General features: G+C 35.9%; 1 protein-coding gene across 2 annotated transcripts in view; it reads right to left on the minus strand.

The window, feature by feature from the left end:
- TENT2 (terminal nucleotidyltransferase 2) overlaps nt 1-26851 on the minus strand; it is a 44368-nt gene that overhangs the window by 2839 nt on the left and 14678 nt on the right. For both annotated transcript variants that reach the window (XM_085322365.1, XM_085322367.1), the window contains exons 9-13: nt 23244-23320; nt 19763-19891; nt 15624-15667; nt 9262-9398; nt 3110-3201 (exon numbers count right to left, since the gene is read on the minus strand). In XM_085322365.1, coding sequence (XP_085178491.1) covers nt 3110-3201; nt 9262-9398; nt 15624-15667; nt 19763-19891; nt 23244-23320 — 479 coding nt within the window. The remainder of the gene's footprint in view (nt 1-3109; nt 3202-9261; nt 9399-15623; nt 15668-19762; nt 19892-23243; nt 23321-26851) is intronic.

Consider the following 26851-nt stretch of genomic DNA (forward strand, 5'->3'; position numbering starts at 1 on the left):
TAGAGCATTTCTTCTACATTTCTTACATTTGATGTTGACTTTCTTTAATGCTAGGATGTTTATGTATTTAATGTTGTATCAAAGAAATATTTTTTAAAAGTAACAAGAGCAAAGCTGAACATTCTTTAAAACTGACAGTGGGGAAAAAAGGCACTCTTCCTAGCCACAAAAGCTGACTCACATCTTCCCTTTACTCTTCTTGCATATTTACCAACTGTCAAAAGCCAAATTTATTCCCTAGAATGCAGCAAGAATAATTTTGCAATCAGCAACTATTTACACCACTAACATCTTCTAAGCATCAGGACAGTGAGACTCCATCATAAATTATTTTGTTCACATGGAATTAAAAGAAAAATGAAACAACTTCAACACTGTGATACTASAGGGAAGGGGATCATCCTCCCAAACAAAAATACAAAAAAAAAAATCTTAAACTTCAAAACTGCAGCAAAATAAGCTCTGAAGAATTATTTTTAGAAAGGAATTTAACTTAACATGTGGATTAAATTCTCATGGGGCTGAAAGATTTATAAATACAAGCATGAAACAGGCACAAAACAGGCACAGCACAGTTTTCCCTAAATGCCTGTCAATTAATTATCTTACGGAACTGCCAAGTTCTTAGTTTTTCCGAACTGTATCTTTTTCCAAAGGAGAATATATGATACAGACAAGAGTTAAACTAAATCAGAACAGTCTGGTTTAGAATAGCGATTAGAGGTTCTGACAAGGGCTGTTCCCAAACAGTATTCTTGAAAAGCAGTTCTCTTGGTATCGCCATAATGATAGTAGCTTGCCATATCTTAAAGTGTCTGGGAAAAGCACACATACTACATTCATTTTCCAAACAGCAGAAATGCAAGTGAGAATCAGCATTAAGGCACATTAAAAGAAGTGAAAAACAGAACACACCTTTTTCTTTCAACAAGGTAAATACAGCACTATATGCAGTGGCAACTTGCAGGTAGATTTCTACAATATATCATATATTTTTAAAAAAATGTTTTWAAATAATATTCAATAAATAACAACAATTACTGGAATTTTAGTCCCCTAAATGGAAAAATCTGACAGAGACTTGGAAGTTAGAATATATCAACATGTTCATCTAGCTTTTAAAAGCTTCTCCTCCTCATATTAGAGAAACTATTTTCYGTTAAACTAGTTCACCTTAACAGGTGTTACAGATATGGAGCATACTTTGAGTTGAAATAGGAAATCTATTTTTTTCCTTCAAAATTATTAATAAAAACTTGATATGTGAGGATTAAACCCACTAATAAAGTCTTCAAGCACGTGGTAACAGGAGGAATCAAGTGTACCAWCTATAGACATTTGCTTGTTCAATAGTTCAAATGCAAAACGTACTCTTAAGAAAAAGTTATATGTAATCAAGCACACTGAATACCAATTTTAAAATGCACAATCTCTGTGCTGAGATTGTTTTCCAACCAAATGGAAGAAAACACTAACTATTCAGATACTTTCTAGTGTCCAGAGAGTGCAAGAGCAAGCCTAGGACAGCCCCCGCACCACCCCAGCTCAGCACCCCGTGAGAGCAGCAGACACAGCTGCAGAACATTTCCACCTCCCACATTCAGAATGGCAATGCCTTGGCAATATCTGCTCTGCACTGTCCCAATTCATTTCRGTTGTGCAGATTCTCTTTAATTCTCACATTTCTTAACTACGCATGCTCAACTTTGCCTTTTAACAGCTTTCAGTATACTTTTCCCTATGACTGACAGTCAATTTTTCCAAGACAAAGAACAAATTCTACCATGTGGCTTCACATCCTCATCCATATGATTACAGTTACATTGGATAGCTCTACTCTACAGAACAATTAATTTCACCAGTAGGTAACTATTCTCTGCAAAGAGCAGCACAATGGAGGAAATTGTGTATGCACACATACACGTGCACCTCCAAGACCTCTGAGGAACGTTTACATCTAACCATTGGACTTCTGCTATACTCCTCTCCAGATTTTCCCAGTCTCTAAYAATTCTTTACATACCATTTGGTTCCTCTCAAAATTTCATTCCTCATTCATCCTAAAACTTTATTCTTGATCTCCTGATCCTAATTGAGTCTCCCATTGAGATCCATGGCCCAGGTTCCCTCCCTCATTTCAGACCTTTCCTCTTTACCCCAGTGTCCTAAGCCACTGTTATAATTCTGTCCCCACTCTACTCTCATTCCTTATTCATGATCTCTTGTCCAACCAACTTCCCTTCACTTGCTGTCTTCCAATTCTCACTTTTCTTATTTGCTCATGTTAACTGTTTCTCATTTACACTGCAGCTCCCAAGTGCCTTCCTGCTTTTCTTCTTTTCATTCTCCCCTCTAACATCATAATCCTGCTCTTGATTTATTATTTTTTTTCCCCTGGTCCAAGCTTCATYTCCTATGCATGCAAACTGTTCGTTTTCCTTCTTTTGCTCCTTGTGGCAGCTCTAAGACATCAAGAGGACACAAACAGGTTCCGTATAAAATGCTAGTGCCCAATTGCACTGGAGTGAAGATGTCCAAGAGCTGCAACTCCAAAAGGAACCCCTCCAATTCTGGAGAACACCACACAGTTATTGTGGAGACATTCATAAGCCAGTCAAAAATAGTAGCCACAAAGGGATCAACATATACATAACTGGTCACTGTTAGAACTTCAGGTGCCAGAGCATTACTAGAACAAAGAATATTCTTAGAGCAGAATCTGATTATGTGCCCAYTGTGCTTTTGCAGAAGCTCAAACTTGACAAAACTGAAGACTATTTTTATAGAACAGCAAAACACACATTGAGAAGGAATGGCCTTGATGACAGTAAAGTCCCGGTCCATGTTCCAAAGTAACAGAGTAATGAGTCCTCTTGAAGAAAAGGTCAGGAGAACTATTTTTAGAACTACAGAACTTAAAGCTTCCTTCTCGAATGTTTTTAGAGAGACTCTGTTACATAATTACAGAACAATCTACATTGGTAATACTATTTTCTATTAAAATGTTACATGTGCATTATGAAAATGTGACTGAGGTAAAGTCCAAGTGACAGATTCAGGTATTTAGGGTCTTAAAGGTTAAAAATGATAATGCAGCTTTACATTTTACCTTCCACACAAATAAATTTGTTTCTCCATTCAATACCATCAGGTCTTGGAATAGCTTTGGCCTCACGAACTGAAATCATTTGATGGYTCCAGCTAGGGAAAAGGAGAACAGTTTACAGACCTTATAAACTGCTGATTCTGAAAKAATAACATCAGTTTACATTAAAAAAAGATGTCAAATGGCTATGTTATAATCCTGGATAGCACACTACTTTATTATAATATATAACAGAGTGTAACAGTTTAACCTTCACAATATGAACAAGGAATGACAGGTAGGAAACAAGAAACATTTTTCCACAGACACATTCATTTATGAAAACACCTGTAAAACAGAATAGCACAGGTTTCCATGAGTAGCATACATTCATGACAATTTCCTCAGAAACCATCATCATCTCGAAGACTGAAACCTACATTTAGACTAATTTTTTTAAAAAATTASATCTTTGTAAATCTTTCAGAATTTTCTGTGGGGAGAAAGGAAGGTAACAAATTTAAGTGCAGATGAAATTACATACTGGATTTCATTACAAAGTATTCAACAAGTCAATATAAAGATAGCATGTTTACAGGTCAGCATACTTGGTGCAAGGAACCTATTAGAAAACATTTATGCTTTGTTTATACTGAATTTTACAGCCTCTACAGCTATAATACCAGTGCAACAGATACACATATATAACCTACCTTCTGTGCACAATTTTACAGCAGCAAAAACATTGGAAATGATCTTACCAAAGAGGGAACAGCACTACAGTTTAGAGAGAAATCTTTATGATACATGTGCTTGGCATAACTATATGTCAAACATAATGGCAAACTCCTCAAACCATTTTCAGTTTTATGATCTTAATCAATCCTACACAGCCAGTTCCCAGCTGCTCTCAACTAAACCAGGAAACTACCATTATCAGCAAAAGGCCAGAAATGCCAACTGTGGGTCACCACCACTCCCTGCCATTAGATGAGGACTAGAAATAGGTGGGCAGCATACTGCCAGCAGCAGTGAATAAGGAATGAGAGCAGGTTTTATGTGCAGCTGACTGGAGCTGCTGACAATATGGATCTTTCGCCTTATTGTAAAGRGAGAGCAACCTGGCTGAGTGTACTTAACGCTCTGTACTTATGTAAATATCAACTGTAAATCAAATACAATCTGTAAATCATCAGTTAAATTTGGAAGAATTCTGTGCTTCTTAGGTCATAGCTCAGCTGTCATAACTCCACTAAGTCAATAGTGATAAGAGTTTACACCAGCCCCCACAGATTCTACAAATTAGTTTGGAAACAACTCATGATTAAAGCTACTTATGAAAGTCAGCTGTTTGAATAACTGTACTTCCACAGGAGAACACATACATTATTCTTCTACTACTTAAGAATATTAATAGAGTTCAGCTTTTTTTCTGATAATTCAGAAGGCTGCAGGACAGAGCACATGAAGCATACTTTAGAATACCTTGCATTACTTAATCACATATGTCTGTATATTTTTAGATTTCTCTTGATCTATTCTTTAAAAATCAGTACAGCCATTGATGATCATTTCTAGCATTCAAAGATTCAAGCAAAGGAAGCTTTCAGTCTAATCCATCACTTGCCCTCTCTAATTTCCAAAATAGACCACATTTGTGAGAATTAGAAACATTGTGAAGTATCAAATACTTTACTGCACATCAAGCCATCATGTCCTCTTAATAATCTGCCATAGACAAATCTAACAAGAAATTGAGAGGAATCACTTAAAAGAAACAAACAGGCGACTCCAGCATTGAAGAAACTTGAACTGCAGCTCCAGAACATTGGTCATGAGCAGAAGCAGCTGACAGGTCACATCATCTGCTTTGTCTAAAAGCTTAATTTAAGAAATCAGAGACACCCAGGCTAGTAAGAAGTTATGCAGCAGAGTACTTGGTCTACATTTGGTTAAAACAAGCAGTATTGTTTTCCCAAGCATTATGAGTCCARATTACTTGCATAAATACCCTCATTAAACTGGGTACAAATGGCAAATATATTTGATATTTATTATTAAAAAATGATCACTTTACTACCTGACTAATCCTGCCCTGAAGAGAGGTAAGAGCAAYGAGATATTTTGTCAAGATAATGTAACTGGTCTTCTATCACACCTAACCAAATACATCTTAATCAGTGCATGATCTTAAACTGTTACATAGCTTGAAACAATAAGTATAAGAGTAGGGTCCCAAATGCCCAACAGATAATCTCTAGATCCCCAGCAGTAACTTCAGGATAGAGAAGCAAGGCCTTGCTTCAAGGTCTCGCTTTGTTAAAAGCCAGCCAAACCAAAACCTGCTGCCTTCACTCAAAGCTGCACCAACGAAATCAGATACTCTTAAGAGGGCCTGGTAAACACGGGACAAGCTTCCAAATATTTTCTTTTGAGAACACCTCCATACATTTTTATACTTTATCAGATTTGCCTCATATCAGCAGAGCTCTGATAATGTGAAATACTGAAAGCTAAAACAGTACTAAAAGCACACTTTTAGCCTGCTGAATCATGTGAAATACTATGTAGACTCTGAGACTTTAACTCTATGGCAGGCTAGTTATACAACCACGCTAGCAGATTGTTTAAGCTTTGCCAGATGTGGTGTCTAAGTCCAACACACACATACAGATTTCCAAACAACATTGCTGATAACTTATGAAGGGGAGAAAAGTTACTTTCTATACAACAAAAAGAATAGGACTGTGGGATAGGCACTGTGCAAATACGGGGCAATCAAATTCCCCTGAAAGGGCTTATAGTCTAAATAAATGAAACGGATAAAATAGCAAAAGGGGAAAACAGAACACAGAGATAAACTTGTTTAAGGCTACACAGCACGCAGGGCTCTTTTATCCCTCTGTGYCCTACTCATCGGTCCTATCCTGCCATTAAGTATTACTCATTATATCAACTAAAATAACACACAGGTTTTAGGGGAAATACCTACTGGCCTTTGTTAGGCTGCAGGGGAAAATTTAAGTGACTTATCTCCATCTTCCTGATCAATACATGCAAAYAAATAGCTGATTAGTTAAGTATTGCAGGCAGGTAACTTCAAATATTCATTCTGTCCAAAATGATCTTCACACATTATCTGATCATTTTGTACTGCATGGTGTTCTTTCAGCAAAAGACATCCTGTGTATTAAACCTTGTAGTTCTGTGTCCTACTTCATAGATAGGAATTTATAAAAAAAAGTTATATGTATGACTATTGTAGTAGTATTTTCTTTAGTCTTCTTTTTTTATCAAACACATTACAGTTCAATAGCGAGAGTTCACTGGCACAGTACAGGTCATTTAAATGTGACCTAACTTATTAGTCATGTTACCTTGAACATAAACTCAAAAATTCTGCACATAAAAAACGATACTAGTAAATGTCTTACAGGAAAAGCAAAGAATGACAAAATTATTGATTACAGCAATGAAAATATTCTACGTGTTTAGGAGTAAAAAAAACTGCTCCACAAAAAGCAGAACTAAGAGTCCTGTGTYGCATGTATTTAACTCTCACCCTCATTCCCACCTCTAATAACAATTCTATCCTGGCCAACATGTTTCTATCAGCTGCCTCAAAGCAAAGATAACATACACTACAGATAGCTTGGAACTACAYTTGTTCTCAGTGGCTGACTATCAAGACACATGAAAATATGTAAACACCATGTTCTGCCTGTCTTCTTCTGAGCATGGGCACTAATTTGGGTTTCTCTCCTCCATCCAATTATCAATTTTCCTAAAATTTTAAGGAACTCTAATATCTTTGAGATCTGCACCCTACTCCTTTCAAACAGGGTTTAAAGTTATCAGTTGTTCTGTTTACTTGAATATCACCATCTGTGTATGTCCATAGCAAAAATAGCAAAAAATAGCAAGTTGCTGCATTAGGTGTGTCATTTCCTGGTATGACTTTTCAGCTATATAACAACAACACAGGAATTTTTACAAGTATTTTTCTATAGCTTTTTTTTTAAACATAATATCACTAGTCAAAAGTTTAAATATTTAACAGGTAGTTAATATTGGAAAAACTGGCAATATGTTCACAGTTTTGGGGGGGGGRGTTGAAATATGTTTTTCTCTTGACTTCAGCAATTATCCTACTGTCATTCTCTACTTATCCTAATTTTTCCTCTAGTGGGTTTTCATATCCAAGCCTTCAAAACTTCACTTGCATTCCAGTCGTCTTTAGAGTATTCAAAGGCCTTTTGATTCCCTTTCCATCCTCTTCTATACCTAGACTAAGCCCCTTAAGCTCTTCAGCCTTTGTTTTAATCAGAAGCTCCTCCATGCCTCTGATAACCACCTTTTCCTTAGACAATGATCATTGCTAATAATACTCAGGGATTATCATCAGTTCAAGTAATGATACTGCAGTGCTGTCATTTTTCATCCTTCTTAGTATATCCTCAATGTCTAACAGCAGACAAAAAAAAAATCTTTAAGCAACAGAAAACAGAGTCCAGCTCCCAACTTGCACAGAAATCTGCTCCTGACTACCTTGACAAACACATGAACAAGGAGAGTCAAGTCAGATTCGTTTTTCCTGGGATTGGACAAGACCTCTCCTGCTAGTTCGCACAGGCAAAACAAATTTCTTCCCTCATGGAAAAATATTTACTAAATAGATCACTTCCTGATAGGATGAGATTAACAGCTTGTTATACATATGAGCAGCAAAGGATTTATCTAGTGTCCCACATAAATTAGGAACTTGAAGATGTCCTTTTAAGGGCCACACAACAATGTCCTATAATTTGGACATTGCAAACAGCAAACAGCACCTGGATAGCTGAAAAGACAAGCAACTCAACAGAACCTTTTAGAACAAGCATGGAAACACAGGAAGTTCCACCTGAATACAAGGAAAAACTTCACTGAGAGTGACAGASCACTGGAATAGGTWGACCAGAGAGGTTGTGGAGTCTCCTTCTCTGAAGATATTCAAAACCTGCCTGGATGCAATCCTGTGCAACATGCTTTAGGTGACCCTGCTTGAGCAGGGGAGTTGGACTAGATGATCTCCAGAGGTCCCTTCCAACTTCAACCATTCTGTGATTCTGTGAAAAGACAATTCTCTTATCTGCAGGGCTTGTTAAAGGAAAGCCCTTTATATGAATCTCTCTCCTAAGATCAGGTTGAAGCATGCACAAAGTGCAATTAGCTCATGAACTGCTGCAAGTCGTATAGATTTTACTTATGAATTCCACATGCAGTGCACATCCCAGTGACGTTTGCTTTCAAGGATTTCATGATTATTTCTTATRCTAAAGTAAAATATGAACACTACAAAAAATGGTAAGGAATGTCAGCAGCAGTCATATTTTGTCCTTCTTCCAGARAACAGTTACAGTAGATATAAACAAAACAGACAGTAACTCATATGAATCAATGACCTGAACAGCCAAATATTTAGACAATCCTATTTAAAACAATCATCTAATGCTTTATACACACAAGGAATCTTTGTAAGAGATTCTCAGCTGACAATTTGGTAACATGTTCATAATCTATGGTTTTCTCGGGTTCTCTCACACCTTTGTCTTCTATTTCTCTTTCACAAGATAGTCCAGATGCCAAAATTAAACTCAKATTCTAGCAAACCAACAAGGTTAATGAACCACATAGATATGAGACAATTCCTCAGTAAAAATAGCTTATATTCATGTCTGTTATGGTTAAAGGAAGGAGCCATCTGGTCAATAATCTCCCCTGACCTGGGATGACAGAAAACAACTGCAGTTATTAGGGTTCAAGTAATTCCAGATCATAAGCAATATCTTAAACTAAAACTAAGGAGTAGATCTTTCTTGCACTTTCTTTGCAGTTTTAAAMCAGTGTAATATAAAAGAAATTCAGCTATTTTGGAAGGACAGACCTATCTAACTCTTAGTAGTTATTTTACAGACTAAGCAGCTTGGCTAATCAAAAAACTTTAGACAACACTTTTTATATTAGCATTCCCACTGTCCTCAGTTCTTTTCACTTGTTTCCTCTCTGTCAGTTACCACTTTCGCATTGCTTCTATTCTTTCCTTTTTAATGGACTWAAAATTTTGATGTATCAAAGTGAAAAAAAAAAACAAAGTTCTACCTATTTTAGAATGCTGAAAGGAGTTTAATACTTACTCAAATTCTGTGGCATAATATTTGAAGAAGCCTATTAGCAAATCTCCAAGACTTGATTCATTTTTTGAGAGGTAAGGAGGAATGGTACATGGGGCTTGATGAACAAGGTGCAACTGCATAGCAGGATCAAAAGAGTCCTGTCAAAATAAAATCAGAGAGTGTGTGTATATATATATATACACATATATATGTGTGTGTATACATATTATATATACACACACACACACACACACGCAGCTTTAATCTTGGCATGTATTTTTATTTATAACAAAAATAAAAGGCTCCCCATTATTTTCTTATTAGAAATTCAAGTACAAATCAAAAGGAAAAAAGCTCTATTCCTTCTGTGCTGCTGTGCTGAATACCAGTTACTCCCACTGAGCTCAAGCAGAACCACCTTGGCTAGAAGAGTGAGACTATTGCTTACCTTCTGTTTAAGAGAGAAGAATCTATGAAATGAACTCGTGTTTACATACTAGTAAAACTACATGAGCAGAAGCTCATGTAAGGTAGCCTGCACTGAGTTGGTTGCATTTCAGCTGTGCTAAGGTGTGTGGAGGTAATTCAGGTTTCTCTACGTTTCCATAACTGCAGTATAGAAACACTCACTCCAGAAGRAAGGCCTTACTTATTTCCCACAGCACAAAATTCAATTTGCATGTCAATCCCACTAGCTGTAATATAACCTTGCATCTTCCCACATAATGAGTTCAAAGATAGTGATAGCACCTCCTCTATCCAAGCTATCTGAAAGAATAAAAAGTGAGTTATACAACAGAYCTGAATATACAGACACCACCATTTAAGCTGAAATATGCTTTTCTTTCAGAAATATTACAGGTTTACTGAAAAGTAAAATTATCATCAGTATAGAAAGTTCCTTGCTCAAGACTAAGCTACTGCTTTAAATCTGCTACACTCCTTAARTATCCATCGTATCATTTAGGTTCCTCTGACAGACTGGAGGTACAAGGAAGAGAAGATACCTTCTGCTGCTAGTTAGGGAAACAGTTTTGAAAAGCTGGTAACACCAGGATGCTACATTTTACTGCAATGTCTTATAGGATTTGAAAGTTTGGGACTCTTGTCCTTTTTTCCTTTTTTTTTTTTTGGTGCCAATTTATGGGATCTTGGGCAATGTATCTTCCACAAAAAGGCCATGCTTCCAGCTGTAAAAACTTTGGATTTTTGTTCTCACATCATAGAATTTGTGTATTRTTTGTGTATAAGATACTATGATAGTTACCAGAACTCAGAATTTAACACCTTACAATCCRGCAGAACACACCAAAAGCACGGACTAGGACATAAAAAGCAGATATATGGTATACATTTTAAGATCTAAAATGGGAACAGAAGCTTTCCATAGATTGTACAGAATATACACTTTTAAGCCTAAAGTAAATCTCATACCTACTGGAGTGAAAAATCACTCTTYGCCCATGCCCACAGAAAGCTGCCRAAGAGCTGTAAGAAATGGACTTTAAATGGACTTACTATTAGCTTTATAACAGCTCACATMGAAAYGGACATGGGGAGAAAGGAATGCAACAAGGGCTGTTGACTTAGAACAAGAAAAACAAAAATGCAGTGAAATTACCATGACAGATGTCTACTGACACCAAACATTTACTTAGTTGCGTTAGCAGACACTGTTTCCTTCATGCTTTATATATTCAAATTATCAATAATTTCTCAGCTGCAAGAAAAAGAAATCACTGCAATGAGGTTAGTGTATTGAGTAGCTAAAAAAACCCTAGACTACGGGTTATTTTTCAGAATAAACTATTTTCTTTAGTACTATTGCTAACTTMGACAGAACATTGCTTTTTCTTAGCAATCTTGACATTAACTGTGGCTCAAATACGGAAACAAGGATATTGTCTGTGTTTTATGTATATCTTTATATATTAAATCAAGATTAATCTGTATTAATTTGAATTTGAATAAAACAAGCAATGAAATAGTAACTACCATACTAACAGCAAAAGACAATATATCTGCTATTATTGTAATAAGATTTATGGCAAAAAAAAAGATGTACCTGCACACCTGTGCGCATGTATGCTTAAATACAGAAAAAGGAAAAGAGCAAGAGTATATGGACTATTTTATCCAAAGATATTTTAACAGTAAGATTTGTTGATAGTTTATACAATATGAACTTAGGAAAACTTGCAGTTTTATGATCAGAAAACTGCATTTTGAAAGTGGTGATTATGCTAGAAGTATAGTCCAAAAGAATGCATTTTTCAGAATATTCAGTTTGTCTGTTTCTTCACTGAATTTACAACTGATTRATTAGAAGTCATGTAAGCACCACTGCAGCAAATCTGAAGGACTCATTTTAAGAAGCAGGAAGCAGACTACATTCCAGATTCCTACTCTTGGTAGAGGAGATACAAYTCTTGAATTGTATTTCATGATACAGTGGTTTTTGTTTTTTAAAAAATTGAGGGTTGCTGATCAGTACTTGTAGAGAAGAAAGAAAGAAAAAAGTGTTTTGTCCTTCTTATATGTAAAAATTTCTAATCTGGTAATAGCAATTTCCTCCATAGCTGATTTACTGCTATAAGACCAAATTAATTATTACTTTAACCTGAGAAAGGATATGGGGAAGATTTAATGAAAATTTCTGTTGAAATGCATCAGTGTAGCCTGTTTAAGGTCATTTAACAGTGCAATCACTCAGTATCCAGTGAATAAGACATCAGATTAGCCACAGGAAATCTGAGTTCATTCTTCCACTTTGCCACAGACGACCCATGAAACTCCRTTAGTCTCTCCCCACCTCCATTCACCTATTGTAAAACATGGATAACAGATCTTCCTGCTAGACGGACTCGAGGAATAATTAGATAAATAGAGCAAGGTATAGATTACAGATAATATAGCTAAGGGAGGCTGGTAATGAGAGAGAATTTCAAAGCATCCTTAAAATTAGCTGAGTTTCAAGTAGAAACGCCCAGAGAAGTTGTGGATTTCCTTCTCTRGAGATATTCAAAATCCGCCTGGACACAACCCTGTGCAACATGCTCTAGGGGACCMTGCTTGAGCAGGGGGGTTAGACTAGATGATCTCCAGAGGTCCCTTTCAACCTCAACCATTCTGCAATTCTGTGGTTTCCCTGCAAGTTTTCCCTTCTTAATTTGCCCTAGGAGGCAAGAAATCYGATTTCTTTTAGAACTAGTCCCTTATTTGCTTGCTGTATCTTTGCCTCATAACATCTTAAGAAATGGAAAAAAAATTCAGGACCTGTCTGAGGTGCATGTGTGAGGGGAGGAAGGACCTCTCCTCTTTAGTTTGGTTGGCCGGTTTCTCAAGTAACAGTAGTGTTCAGCAACACACATCATACTCAAGCTTCAGTAATGTTGACGCATATTCTCCTTCCCCCTTAGACACTGGATAGGAATACAAGAGTCCATCCAAAAAATCTATACATCAAGATGCTCAAATATAAAGCTTAATTCTGACTGCACAAGATTCTTCCTTCAAAAAGTTTATAATCGTAACATCAGCACTATATTTTTCCTTTTTTGATAGGTATCTGTAAATATATAGGCACATTTGTATTCGCATACAAAAATTACCTTTCTCCAGTTTTACAAGTTAACATTCCATTAGAATTTATCAAAAAAGAAAAGGTGCAATTCTAAGTGGGGAGCAAATTGCACCTGTCCATGGACTGACTCCCAATGCCYGAAGCAGCAAAAGTAGCTTAAGTATCATCCCATCTCCTGCCCCATCCCTTTGCAAGACACCACTGCTTGTGAAACTCAGGCAGCAGAAACAAAAGCATGCTCATGCTAGAGCCACTGAAGCCCCCAATCCAGAGTACTAGGGGAAACCCACCTCCATCTGAATTTAACTTATGTGCCAGACTGACCTGGAACATGAGAGACTCTGGCATATGTTCCCTTCCGATACCCAGTTACAGCAACATTTACCTCTGGCAAATGTGCAGGCAAAACACCAGAACAAGCAGTGCCTTAAGCCACTACAGATTCCCCTGGGCTCATCTGTCAAAGTCCTAATTCAGAGGCAAGCTCTCTACARGCTTTGGGACGGATCAAGCCATTTTGTGGGCTACTCTAGTCTACGTGGTCAGGCTGGAGAGGAAGGGGCTGCCTGCGAGCCAGAAAGCCCCAGAGCTGGGCTCCCATCCCTGCTGCACCCCAAGGCTCCCGCTCAACTTGTGGCTGCAAGACGTCAGCTCTGTGCCAGTCGGAGACTCCCCATGGCAACACAGCCTGCGGGTGGGCAGAGCTGGGAGCCTTCCAGGACTTCTCACTCTCACGGATCTGTGGAAGGGATTATACCGAATCAGAGAATCTGCCTATTGTTTCTTATTCAAGGCACGTCCCTCTTCTACATAGCACCTGCGATTTAAAACAGACAGTTTTTCAAAGCCTAGAAGTCTTTTCAAGCTGCAGTTAGAGATGCAAATTTGATTTGAAAAAAAGCTGATTGCAAGTAGGGAGGTTTTGTATCAGAGATACAGTATTTATGCGTAATATTAGAATGGGGACACTGCTTTGATCAACTACAACCACAAGTAAAATACATTGTTTCTTAGGACACTGGCATTTTCCCAAGCTTTGCAATTATTACTGTAAGCTAGAAGTAAAGCCAGAACTCTTCTAGTGTATTTCTTAATTTAAATTTAAAATTTACTTACAGTATCAGTATCCAGAAATTATAACTTTCACAGCACTTAAATAAGCACTTAATTATATTCTTAACAGAGACAGACCAAAAATACATTTGCAAATTTGTAGCATAAAGTATCTTAATTCATAGCTTTGATTGGTTTTATAGTAAGCAGGTGCAGAGTATATAAAATATTTTTTATATTTATATTTTTTAGAATATTGTCTGTCCTCCCAAATACAAGATAACACAAATTTACGTTAAAACAAGATGTTACTCTTACTGCAGCATTCTAGAAAGTACATAGGAACCTGCAACTTTTACCACTTTCACAGGGTACAATAAGAACTCCTGCATTTTGTACAAATTCGAAATTTCCAGTTTGCTTTAATCACAAATATTAATTGTTCAAATAAAGTACTCTAAAAGCATTTATACAGTTCAAACAGTATAAGCATAAACGTTTGCATAATTGTTACAAAGAGATCAGAAGCTAGTGATTCTTAGTTTTCTTTAAATCACCTGCCACACTACTACAGAATAAGCTTTAGGAAAGTATAATTAGCAAATCTGATAATTAAAAATTCCCCACAGATTTAGTTACATGCACAAGAAAAAGTTTCAAATGCTTTTCAGCATAGTGAAAAGATAAGGTGCGTAGTAAAATAAAAAAAAAATCACAAATTTAACAAAACATAAATTTAACATAAATAGGATTACAAAATAGGAATAAAATTGCAATTTACTGTAGTTCAAAGCCTTCTTTTGTATCTTAGTTATCTTAATTATCCAAGATAAGGGACATCACAGTATTTCTCCCTGATATACACTGACATCAACTCTTCCCATTTCTATATAATCAGAAGTATATGCAAAAAGAAAAAATGGCTTTGGGGGACTAACTCAGCACAATTATCAGTAGTATTAAGAACACACATAGACAGTAAGACCAAATTATAGCATCTATGAATAAGAGTTAAAGTGATACATGAGAAGAAAGGTGAGGAGGAAGAACAATGAATTCCTCTAAGCAAGTTATTGTTTAGAACTATTCAGCAATAGCTCCTTTGTCTCAGACACGTATTTAGGAAAGTAGCTGTTACTTCTAGGTAACCTTCCTTAGATTAAGGATCACTAGTTACAGCCTTGATTCTGCTGAGGATCAAGGTGTACAGACTCACAGAAATCAGAGTACAATCCAGACATAACAGCAAAGTCCAAAGAAGAGATTTCCATGTGCGAATGGAAGCCCAATTCTGCGAGGTCGCAAGAGCCTCCATAGTAAATATATACCACTAATCCTCTGAATCAATAAATATCAGATTGAGTACACAAGCAACTCAACAGCCGTCAGAAGTTACAAAATTCTGATAYAGTACAGATTGAAATAACAATAGTTAATGTACTAAGAAATAACAGTCAGAAAAAGTTACAGATGACACCAGAGCATTTGCAGCCTTACATAGAGAGATCATGGTGAACAGCACTAGTTACCAAGCGAGTATAAAGTTCTCATATACAAAAAAACCTTTTCACTAAAGAAATGATCAAAAGTAGCAACCAATTGTTTTCATGCACACACTTAGTGTATCAATGACTGTGTTTACAGACTATGCTTAATTTAACCCATTACATATACTTCAGAATTCATGTATTTTAGATAAGCTTCATACACATATATGATGTAGTAATAATTCATAAGAAACACTTACTGGGTAATTTTTTTGGAGGGATGGAAGGATGGGTTCAGGTAGGGCTATAAAAAGAAAGTTTAAAGTTGCTGTGATTCATGTAATTCACAGGAAACAGTATCATATCAACTACACCAAAAGGTTGGACTGAATTCCATGTTAGAAACATCTACTCAGAACTTCACTTTCATGCATTTTGTAAAATAAAAATTATTCCACAAATCTTTCTCTTACTACATTTTATCTATGGTAGAATAGGAAGTTAATTCAGTTAAGGGAAGCTACTATGAAGATATTGTTATTTGTAGAAGACAAAATCTACAGCAGCCAGGTACCATCTGCCTTTTAAAATTCATGTTAATTCAAGACCACAGGCAACTCACCTAGACTCCCTAACGAGCAGTCAATCATAGCTTCATACTTTTTCTCTCTCTCTTTTTTTTTAAATCATCTAATATAGATTATATCACAGCATGGGAAGTCTCCAGATTCTGAATAAGTTGAATAAGTGTATACTCTTCATCTGCAAAGTCTTTTTTTTTTTTTTAATGTTGAGTCTCCAAAACTAACTTGAACTATACCTAAAATGCCCAACATATTTAGCAGCCATTGCTAGTGAAAACCTCAAAAAAAAAAAAATATAACCTAATACTGTTAACTGGCCTACTAAACAGCAAGCAGGCTATAAAGGTCATAGAGACACCAGTGATACAAATAAATACAAAAAAACTAAATAATTAATCTTTTAAGAAAGTCAAGGGTAGGTAAAATATGTTGCATACTAAAAATAATACAATAAAGAATTATCTCCCAGGTCAGGTGGTGCCACAGATGCATTAGAAGACGGAAAAATTTACAGCCCTGTCAACTCTTACAGCAGTTACAGAACTGACCCCTGGTAGTAAGATTTTAATATCATCCTGATAGTAAGATTTTAATATTACTTCATCAGCATGTTTTTTTAAAAAAATTGGTCTATATCATTCACTAGGGAAAATAATTATAGTCAACACATAGGGCTTTGATTTGGGATTTAATCCCCTGTGAGACCTTGTTTCAAAGGTGAAAGAGATATTCAAGCATCTTTTTTTTTCCTATAGAGATGAAAAAAATTAGAATAGCAGAATTCTCAGAACATGCTTGGGATATTTTCAAAGAGTATACCAYATTAACCAGCAGGACTGCTAAGATGATGATCACAGCTGTTTTAATAATCATTTTATTTTATTTTGCTTGTAGGCGTTTGGAAATATGAAAGAGTATCTTGTTTCTGCAAGATCTTGGATGTTTTCCAATTCTCTGCCATACTGAAAGAATAGGCATCAAAATCTGAGCAGTATGAGTAATAAAGATATTTCACGTTAATTTCTGGGTCTGCATGATGCATTAAGACAACGGGGTTAAAGGGGAAGTTACCACTTACCACTAGCATTTGCCACCTGAGTTTCTTTTCCTACCRTACGAGATAGTTGGACCTGTTACCTGGAGGAAAGTTCATGCATAAAACATTGATGCACCTATAAAATAAACTCAAGCCACACCAACCTTAGGTCAAAAGACTTCCACACTAATACGATAAGAAAAATGGAAACAGATTAAGTAGTATAGGAAAGAAATTTGACTAATGAAGAGAGACCATATTTACTGCTAAAAGAAAACTTATTTCTGGCTGTTTTCCTGCCCAGTACCATCAACAAAAACCCTACTAGCAAATTCTATGATTAGAAAACAAGCTGCTTTCAGTAGCATTGTATACATGTAGCAGAAGTAAAAGAAGTTAACACTTCAATAAAACATTAAGATTCAGTTAGCACCAAATGTGTCTCCAGAGCCACATTTCTCCTTTTTTTTTTTCTTTTCTTTTNTTTTTTTTTTTTTTTTTTTTTTTTAAAGCAGAAAGGGCTTATGGAGCCACAAGTTAAAAACTCCCCACCTCTAGCCTCAGACTGCTGATACCTCATAGGCAGCTGACTGATCACAGTTCTGCATGAAAAGAATTATTCCATTTTTTTCTCTTCCCCAGACAGCTGTGGCCACTGCCACAGATGACTACAGCAAATACCCTCATGCTTGCAGAGTTGTTAACATCATTGCAAGCCTACACATTTATATTTGTTTGCAACTCCCACTCTCTTCCCTTTTGTGCATTACTTTTATGCACAACTCAGTAATTGGCTATTCATGACTGCACACAGCACCTATTACATGCAATTCCACACTCCCAATCAGTCTCTAGAGTTACTGTAATATTCTGAAAATATACTTTGAGAATAAATTTCCAAGTGAAAAGGCTTGCTTGCACTAAAAGCCTAACACCAGCTGTATCAAATGCTTCAGGTCACTGTTAAGATGGTCACTAATTGCTAGACAGTGTAAGGATACTCCTCATCTCCTGCATGTGCTTCACTTTTGCACAGCAATCTTTGCACCCAGTAGCTCTCACTAGTTCCACTCTTGTATCTAATAATCAGTGCGGCCACTTCATTTTTAAGTTAATTTGCCATTTCATCTCTTCCAATCAATGACTTTTTTTTATTGTAGGTGACAGGTCTTTAATGCAGATTCTCAACAATATTGTTTCAGAGCTATGGTAACAGACTTTTTTTTTCTTTTTTTTAAACACAAGTCTATGGCACATCGCCACAGCAAATGAATAAGAAAGAACATAGGCACAGGATAGACTAACTTACATCCTACTATCCTTATGATTGATATATAATATTCACACACCACAGGGATCAAAAATTCAAAATAACCCAGCTAACTGGATCTCAAACAGATAAAATGCCTTCCTAGGTCTATCCTATAGATATTATTCAGTTGAAAGAAAGCTGCCAGCTTGACTCAGCTGTCATAAAAAGCTGTCAGCCCTAGTACAGAGTGGGTGCAGCATGATCTTGGAAGTACTCAGTATTTGGCTACCCCCTCTACAGTGGGTATCTACATTCCAGGCCAAGGAAGCTGTCAAAGGAACTAAACAGAACTATTGTCTCTTTTAATCCAATTAACAAAAACAAATAAAACAAGAATAAAAATCCCAYTGCAGATTGTCAAAAGGAAAAATCTAAAATGAAAATGTACACAGTTTATCTGTAGATGTGATCATTAAATGTGAGGAATACATTGTTATTAAAATAAATACAATGAACAAGGACAGTTAGCATGTTACAAAAAACTAAAACAAAGAATGAATATAAACAGCAAAATACAAAGTCTGTGCATGAACTGACAGGATTTAAGAAAATACTTTTACAGGCATGTTACTCCACAAGACATATACCTCAAGGGGCTACTGGCCTACCCTTCTGAAATCACCTATCTCCAAATAAATTAGAACCTCATACTGATCTAAATGGTTTCTTAGACARTTCCTTAAGTCTTAATCAAGAATCRCAACTTAAAAAATTATAAATATGGATTTCTCTAGTAACAGAAACTAATAGGGGGATGAGTTCATTTCAATCTATTCTTCAGGAACACTTTTGGACGACATAGCTTCCTTGAATTCTCTACAGGGATCCTTTACCTGTGGAATTAGGCTTCCCAGCTCCGGACAAAAAGTTCAATGTTTTGATATATTGAAGTCACAAAAAAAAAAACCCCACCATCATTGTCAGTCAAATATTCCAGCTTCTCATGAGACAGCAGTCACCTCGCAAAAGACAGTAATCAAAGTCTAACTACATGTGCAGTCTTGCATATATATGCCCCCACATTCAGTTCTCAGCTTATCAAAATGAAGAAAAATCACCCCACAGAACTYGTCCCTTCAATTTTCTTGGAAGTTCCCAAATACAAGAAACTTGAAATTGTGATGTTTATCCTTTTACCTTGGAACTACTGAGAAATTCGCTACCCAATGTACAGCAGATATCTAACAAAGGATAAGTTTTTGTTAAAAAGAGCTTGAGTTTATTTTATAGTTACACAGCATCCTGCAGGCACATTGATTTTTTTTTTTTAAGCTAATAACTCTGACTCCAGAGAAGAGGTCCACTTGTTAGATAAAAATGCAGCACTAAGGAAAGAATAAAAACATCACTTTGTTTTCAGACTTTTCTGAGTGGAAAATGATTCCTGCCTGATGTTTAGTTTTAAAGAAGAAAGCTACACAAGCACAAACTTAAAAGGAACAGTTTCAAAAGGCAAAATATACTTACTCTGTAAATAGTGCAAAACCATCAACACAAGACTATAGCTGCTTAAAGTACCACGACTGGCATCATTTATGTCGTGAAAACTTGCCCACTTCTTAACAACGAGTACTAATGGACGAACTCGATTCTCAACTGTAAGTAAAATAAATACTTATCAAAAAAGCACAATAACTAGACAGTGATCAATTCATTTTATTCCTGCTTGATCAATATGACACTCCTTCTGCACTCTAAAGTTACCTCTTGTAAGCCATTTACAGACTTTACTTGGTTATCCTACAACTACTATTCACCTTATAAAAATCAAGGAAAAAACTGCATTTGAAAATATCTTTTAAGTAGTAAGATCCACAGAGGCATTACAAGGGCCATGCCAGGTAACTTGCAGATGAGACAAAACTGGATGTGCCAGTCAATGTAGCAGTTCCCTCCAATTCATTGTAATTTCCTGAATTAAGAAACATTCCAGGACAGATYACAAACTTTTTTGGATTATATAAGCTTTGAGGATGGAGAAAAGAATTCTTCTGACCAGAAAACACAGAGCTCATTCTTAATTTTTCCTCAGGGTCCATGAAAGTAGTAAACACTGCATCCAAACGCTAATTCTAAAATTGACTGGTCCTCAGTAGTTTTTTTGTAGATGAGATCCGTTAGATAAAATATCACATTAAATCAAGGTTTTTTTTTCCATCAGGAAAGACACCAGTATTATAGTCACATTCCCGTTCTGAACTTCTGAATTGCAGGAGAATGTAGGTAGCCTTCCGTATGAAGGTTTTAACACATTTTAGGGAGGTATCACTAATCATCATCTCATAGGGAGCTCACAGCATACTTCATTTATTATTTGCAGACATGTGGAAGTTATCAGCCCAGTGAACTGTGATACAACAGACCAGATAAGCATGAGTTTTGGAATATCTTTTCTAACCTGACATCTTTGTGCAAAGTTTTGTATGCTGCACATCAGGACAGAAATACATCAACTGGCAACTGTTTCATCCAGGACAAGAGAGAGTTTCTGTAACAGCACCAGTTATGTTCTCTGTTATTCTGAAAATCCCATCAAATCAGCTGCCTCTTACAACCTATTTACAATGGTTCATCAGACATGCCTCTGAACATGGTGTTCTTTTCATAATGGGTGTCCTAAATTAAATCCGGAAGATCTCTTAAAAAGAAAACCCTTGCCACCAGTCATCTGATTCTCTACATCATTAACTAGTAGTTGGATTAAAAATTCTGACCACTACTAAATAAGATGCAGTATAATTAATATACAGAAAACAGTAACATTCTCAATAACAGAAACATGATTTTTCATGAGACAGAAGTGCAAATGTGCTCAAATTCTAAACTGGACTTTGCTCCGAGTCTCACATTGGAAAGGATTTCATTTCATTTAACTTCATTCTGAGGTCAGGTTTTGCGTCTGCCAGTATTCATTGTTAATATATAACGAAATTAGCATGTAACGCTGCCAGCAAGTTTTTTCTGACATTCTTACATCAGTGAACAATCTAATCCCTCAAGAAAATGCACAGCAATGTCATCTGCTCAAAATTAAAATGTCCAGCTTCCACCCTAATTGAAAAATCCCACCCATCAATTGCTGACTTAATTCCAGACATACCTCCCTAGGTGAACAACCAATAACACAAAAGCAATAGATTCCAGTTACTAGCTCTACTTAATCTACCTACATTTTCTCCTTCTGTGGACCTTCTGCTCCACTTAGCCATATAATCTTTGATCTCTTCTACAGCACCTGATGCACCAACATAGAAGGGCTGGTTTAGAAAAAACAGAAGAGCATCCACAGAAATACGTATAAATATTTTTTTTTTATCATGCTCACTAAGTTAACCAGCCCCTTGTTTGCTTGAGCATCTAATCCCATAGAACAAAAATATCCATATACCTTACACAATAGAAGCAATTTATTTTTTTTTTCTTACATACAGGGTGAGGCCATTCAGCTACACAAATTTTAAGTGAGCAGGCTAATACTTTTAATGCTATCCACCCTGGCTGATATGATTTCTAAAAGTATGCAGAGACTAGACGTCCAATAAATTTTCATTGTTTTTGTTTGCCTGAAGTCACGTGAGAGTTTTCTTATCCAAAAAAAGAGAGGACAGACTATGCTTGATAAAGATTGCCTATTTATGAAGGTCCTGCACACTGAGGAGGTAATCTTTTCAATCAAAAGTCCCCCTTAATTAACTCACTCCTTGACCTCAAGAATACAGCGATATTTATCATCAGAAGACATTAACTTAATTTTGACTGAGCATGTTAGGGAGCCTGCAATCCCTATAAAGGTGGACACCATGGCAGAAAGAAAGAGAAAAGTTGGGCCACATGGAACCCTTCCACTACTTTTTTCACATCTGGATTCCTGCTTGTCCCTTAGTAATTTGCTGAGAGAAGTAAGTGGCGAGATGTGGAAATGAGTGGCAGAAGCTGGGAACAACAATGTTAACATTAGACTTAGTGAAGTGACTCSCTACCTGGAGCTGTCTATGACTTCTTAAGCTTGGAAGGAAATCCCTTTCTAGGTGAATGCCTTCCTGGGTCTATGAGGAAATTACAGCTAAACAACTTCTCCAGGACAAGATCCTCCCTGAATATGGGACACTGTGAAACTACTGTTCTAAGTACTAATCAAAAATATCCAGTAATCAAAACTTGTACTGATATCTTCCTACCCTAAAAAGGAAAGAATTCACGTATGCAAGAACTGAAGGACGTGGTAGAGGGAGAAATGCAGGTGGCCCAGAGGCATTAGCCCAAGGTCTGCTCCTTACACACTTATCCGCCAGATGACATTGCTATGCTAAGCAATAAAAGCTTAGCTTAGCATAAGAGTGCTGTTTTTATTACTTCCCCTTTAGAACTTTGTTCCACAATCTCCCACTGAAATGCAAACTACTGAGGAGACACAACACAGTCTTGTTTGGGGGTTAGTCTAAACACTATTACTGAACTAATATTTCAAATTTTCCAAGGAAAAGACTCTGTATCATAAGACATACCCTCAGATAGCTATAAATCACACATACCTAACAGTGGCTGTAGGGAAATAAAAGAAATGGGAATTGGTATCACATGATAATCATGGGTACAAAGGGAATAATACAATAATGTATTTGGTTATGCTCCTCTTCCCCCACCTCATTATCTGCAAAAGACTCAAGCAGCCGTTGTAATAAATATGTGGACCTTAATATGAAGATAATTTGTTATCTTCTGATTATTATAACAGTCAATTAAAAACACAGCTAGCTGATGTTTTTCTCCACACATTTAGAGCAACAATAATTACCTTAAAGCTATCTAATGTGGCTGATTAGGTAGTAATACAGAGTAACTTAACATATTATATTCAACTGAATTTTATTAGTTTATCAAGACTAAAATACAAATTAAAACTGCAGGCAAAAATTCACAGAAATAAAAAAATCTATTAAAAACTTACTGTATGCATAGGTTCTCAGAAGGAATGTATTTCTTATTCCTACAACATTGTTTACATTCAAGTCAAACTCCACACAGCTATGGAGAAGGAGAAAAAGAATCAAATGTCATGACATTCAATTTCAGAATATTTATTATCTATTAGTAACAGAGATAAAGAAGTGCAACTTTAAGACAATAGTCTAGGATTTTCCTTCTTTGAGGCTACGATTTCCAATTTGGATTTGTGCAGAGTACAATTATGGACTAGAATTCCATTGTTATCAAAATATAGTTGTTGATTTATGTGGAGGATGCAGGTAAAACTAAATTTAGACCTTAGGACAACTTGACATATCAAGCAATTGTTGGATTTTTAACAAATCTTTTTCCGAGCTAGGCTTCAAATACATGATTTACTATGGATAGTGGGTTTGATAGAACATCTTTTGCTGCCAGACAGGATTCTCCAAGGTTTTAGTTTAGCATATCATACCAATGAACTGAAAAGGAGAACTAACTTTAATAGCAGAAGGTAAAAATCTCCTTACATATTTCAAATTTAACTATTCTTATTCCTGAGACATTCCAATTTAACAATGCCTTTCAGTACCCATACTGTTGCTTGATTCTGCAATGGTGGTTAGAGATGAGGAACATGCACTTTGAAATGAAATTTATTAGTAAACAGTGCATGCCCTGTGAAAATTTTAACTGTTTCAGAGCATGCAGTTTTTAGTAACTGTTTCATATTGCTCACAGCAAATAAGAGCATAGCAAACAAGTATTACCTGCTTTATTTTACTACTACATAATCTGAATTTCATATTGCATATGCAGTTTAAATACAGTGCTCAAGATATGATATCCAAATTTATGGCCAATCAACTATAACAACATTTTAACTTGCAACAAGAACGTGTTGACAAAACAGTAGGTGTCTGCAATGTACAACTACTTATATTCATAAACATACAGAACATTTTTTGACATTACATTAAAACATACTTTGCATCAAAAATATTACACAATTTAAAACATGAATTAAGATTAAACATGACTTTTTAGATGTTTTGAGAGGGTAGTAAACAATAACACAACAGGAAATAAACAAGCTTGAGCTACTGCTTGAGAGTTGTTAAAATAAGCATAAACACCAATAAGAACATTAATTATAGGTGCAAATATAGTAAAGAAAATTGTCAGGCAGCATATGTAATTCCAGTTAATTCAGGTTGGCAAGATTATGTTTTACTAGATGCTGATTAAACAAGTTCTATTTCAGTTCTATTATACTTTAATGGGCACGTTTAATAAATGTTGCAGTTACAGCAGCTGAAAGGGGATCTGTGCTGTTTTGAACCAAGTTTTACCGAAAGCACTAAGGGGCAGGGGGAGTCAATCAGTCAACTGCACATCAAATGCAGTAGAACAGAAAGCTTTTGCATCCTCTGCACTACAGAAATGTTATTAATCAAAGGCTTGACTGGTAGCACAGGCAGTATTAGAATTACTTCCTGGGAAAGACTATAAAAAAACAGAAATAATAAATCTTTAAGTATAAGTAATATTCCCTTACTATTAGGGCATTAAGAAGCCTTCAAGATCAAAAAGGAAACCAAACAAAAAAACAGACTGAATCCTTCTTCTCCTTTCACCAAATCAAGTGAGCAAGGTGCAATTTTCAGGCATTTATGGACCACTGACAACACATTAGAATCTGGTTCTGCCTGCAGAGATGGCACCCATTGCATTCTACAGCCTTCCTCAGCAGCTGGGCTTCAAGGAAATTGGCTTTGACAGAAAGCTTCTCACATTTAGTTTCCAGTTTTGGCTACACTAGTTTTAGTCCCTTGGGTACAGGGTTTCCAATCCATTTTTCAAGATCTCTTAGAGTGAATGAATATGCATATGATTTGACAAAAAACACAGGAAAGAGGCTGGTAAGAGAGTAGAAAGAGACAGTTAGATAAAACATGAGTGGAAGTGAAAAGGTACATCAGGGAAAGATACCTGGTTGAAGACAAGGAGGGAAGAAAAAACAAATGGTGAACTGTACTGCTTTTTATTCTTCCCTTAAAATGTAATGGGCAGCTTCTAGTCTGAGAAGATATCATTTGAGTTGGAAGGAGAGTTCTTCAAATCTTGTCTGTAAGGTATACGAATATTACGACTGTCACATTTTTTGAAAGTGACTATAGTATGGACTATAAATGCCAACAAAGAATGTCCATTTTCTTAGCATATCATTTTCATAATTAAAGTTTCTTTTTAAAGTCTGATTTAAAATTGGGGAAAAAATCCTATACCTCTGATTTCTTCAAGATTTTTACCAGGAATTTATTATTTAACATATTAATAGAAAGACTAGCATTCTTGCATGTAAGCAAGCTGTATACTTCCAAATTTTAATTTGACAAGTCTAATACTTTCAGAAAGCATAGGAAAAACAAGCTACTGTACTGGTTAAAATAATAAGTTATTAGACAAAAATTATTTGAATCTTTAAAAGACAGGCAATCGCAGAGGTAAATATGAGATTATGAGTAAATGAAAAAAAGTATACAGCAAAAACCCTAAAATGCACTGTATAATCTCAAATGCAAGAAGAGGTTAACTGGAAGATGTTTGTTAGTTCAAACTGTAAACATAACAGATTCTATTCACACCAGGGTTTTTGCACCAATAAAAGAATGCCACACACAAAGAGAACCAGCCCAGAGAAGTGGGTTGGTTTGTTTTATTAAAGGCCAGAGAGACTGGGTTGCAGAATTTTAGAAGTGTGGGGGCAGGATAAGACAGCCTCAAAATAAGTTGCTCAAAGTCCTATTTACTAAGAATAGTGAAACTATGTTATTACATGAAAGTGATATACATAGTTCTTATGCAACATAGTCTTATAGTCTAARAATGTTCAAACCTTCCTCCCAGCCAAAGTGCTTTGTACTTTTAAGCTCAGTGTCAGATACTTATACCATCAAGATAACAACTACATGGTTCTCTGTTCCATGGCATCCCTCAATTGTTTTCATGTCTTCATATAAACAGTATAACGAATACAATTACATACAACACATCCACTTCTTTCCAGTTACCACCCTCTCAAAAAATAGAAGGCCACCAAATCAGTACCTCATACTGTGAATAGAGCGTGTTATACTATACCTTGTTAAAATACAGGCAACTTCCCTAGAAAAGGGCAGAATTTTATTCTGCTCTTTTAAAATTATTAGTTTGTACATTTTTAATCAAGAAAACAATGTTATTACAAAAATGTAAGGCTTATTTTATGGTGTTTATACAATACAGAAGCTGTGAATTACTCTTTAAGTAGCTCAATATTTAAGATGTTTATACAGAAAGCTAAGACATCTTTCACAGTAGTTTCCTCCTCATCTTTATTTTCCTGTGAGGAAGCATCTGTTAACTGGAGTCTGCTACATACAAACTTAACATAGAAATACACCAAACAATGCTATTAATTCACATCACAGAAACTAAACAACATCCCAACCACTGTTGCAGGTTAGCAGAGAGGTAAGCTGACTGCCACTGCACATTAGCTATACACACTCACAATCTCACTACAGTACAACGTAAACAGACAAAGCACAACTTCAACAGAAGTAC

This window comes from Rhea americana, unplaced genomic scaffold (assembly GCF_003343005.1).
Source record: "Rhea americana isolate MKP2758 unplaced genomic scaffold, rheAme1 scaffold_77, whole genome shotgun sequence".
Taxonomy (NCBI): domain Eukaryota; kingdom Metazoa; phylum Chordata; class Aves; order Rheiformes; family Rheidae; genus Rhea; species Rhea americana.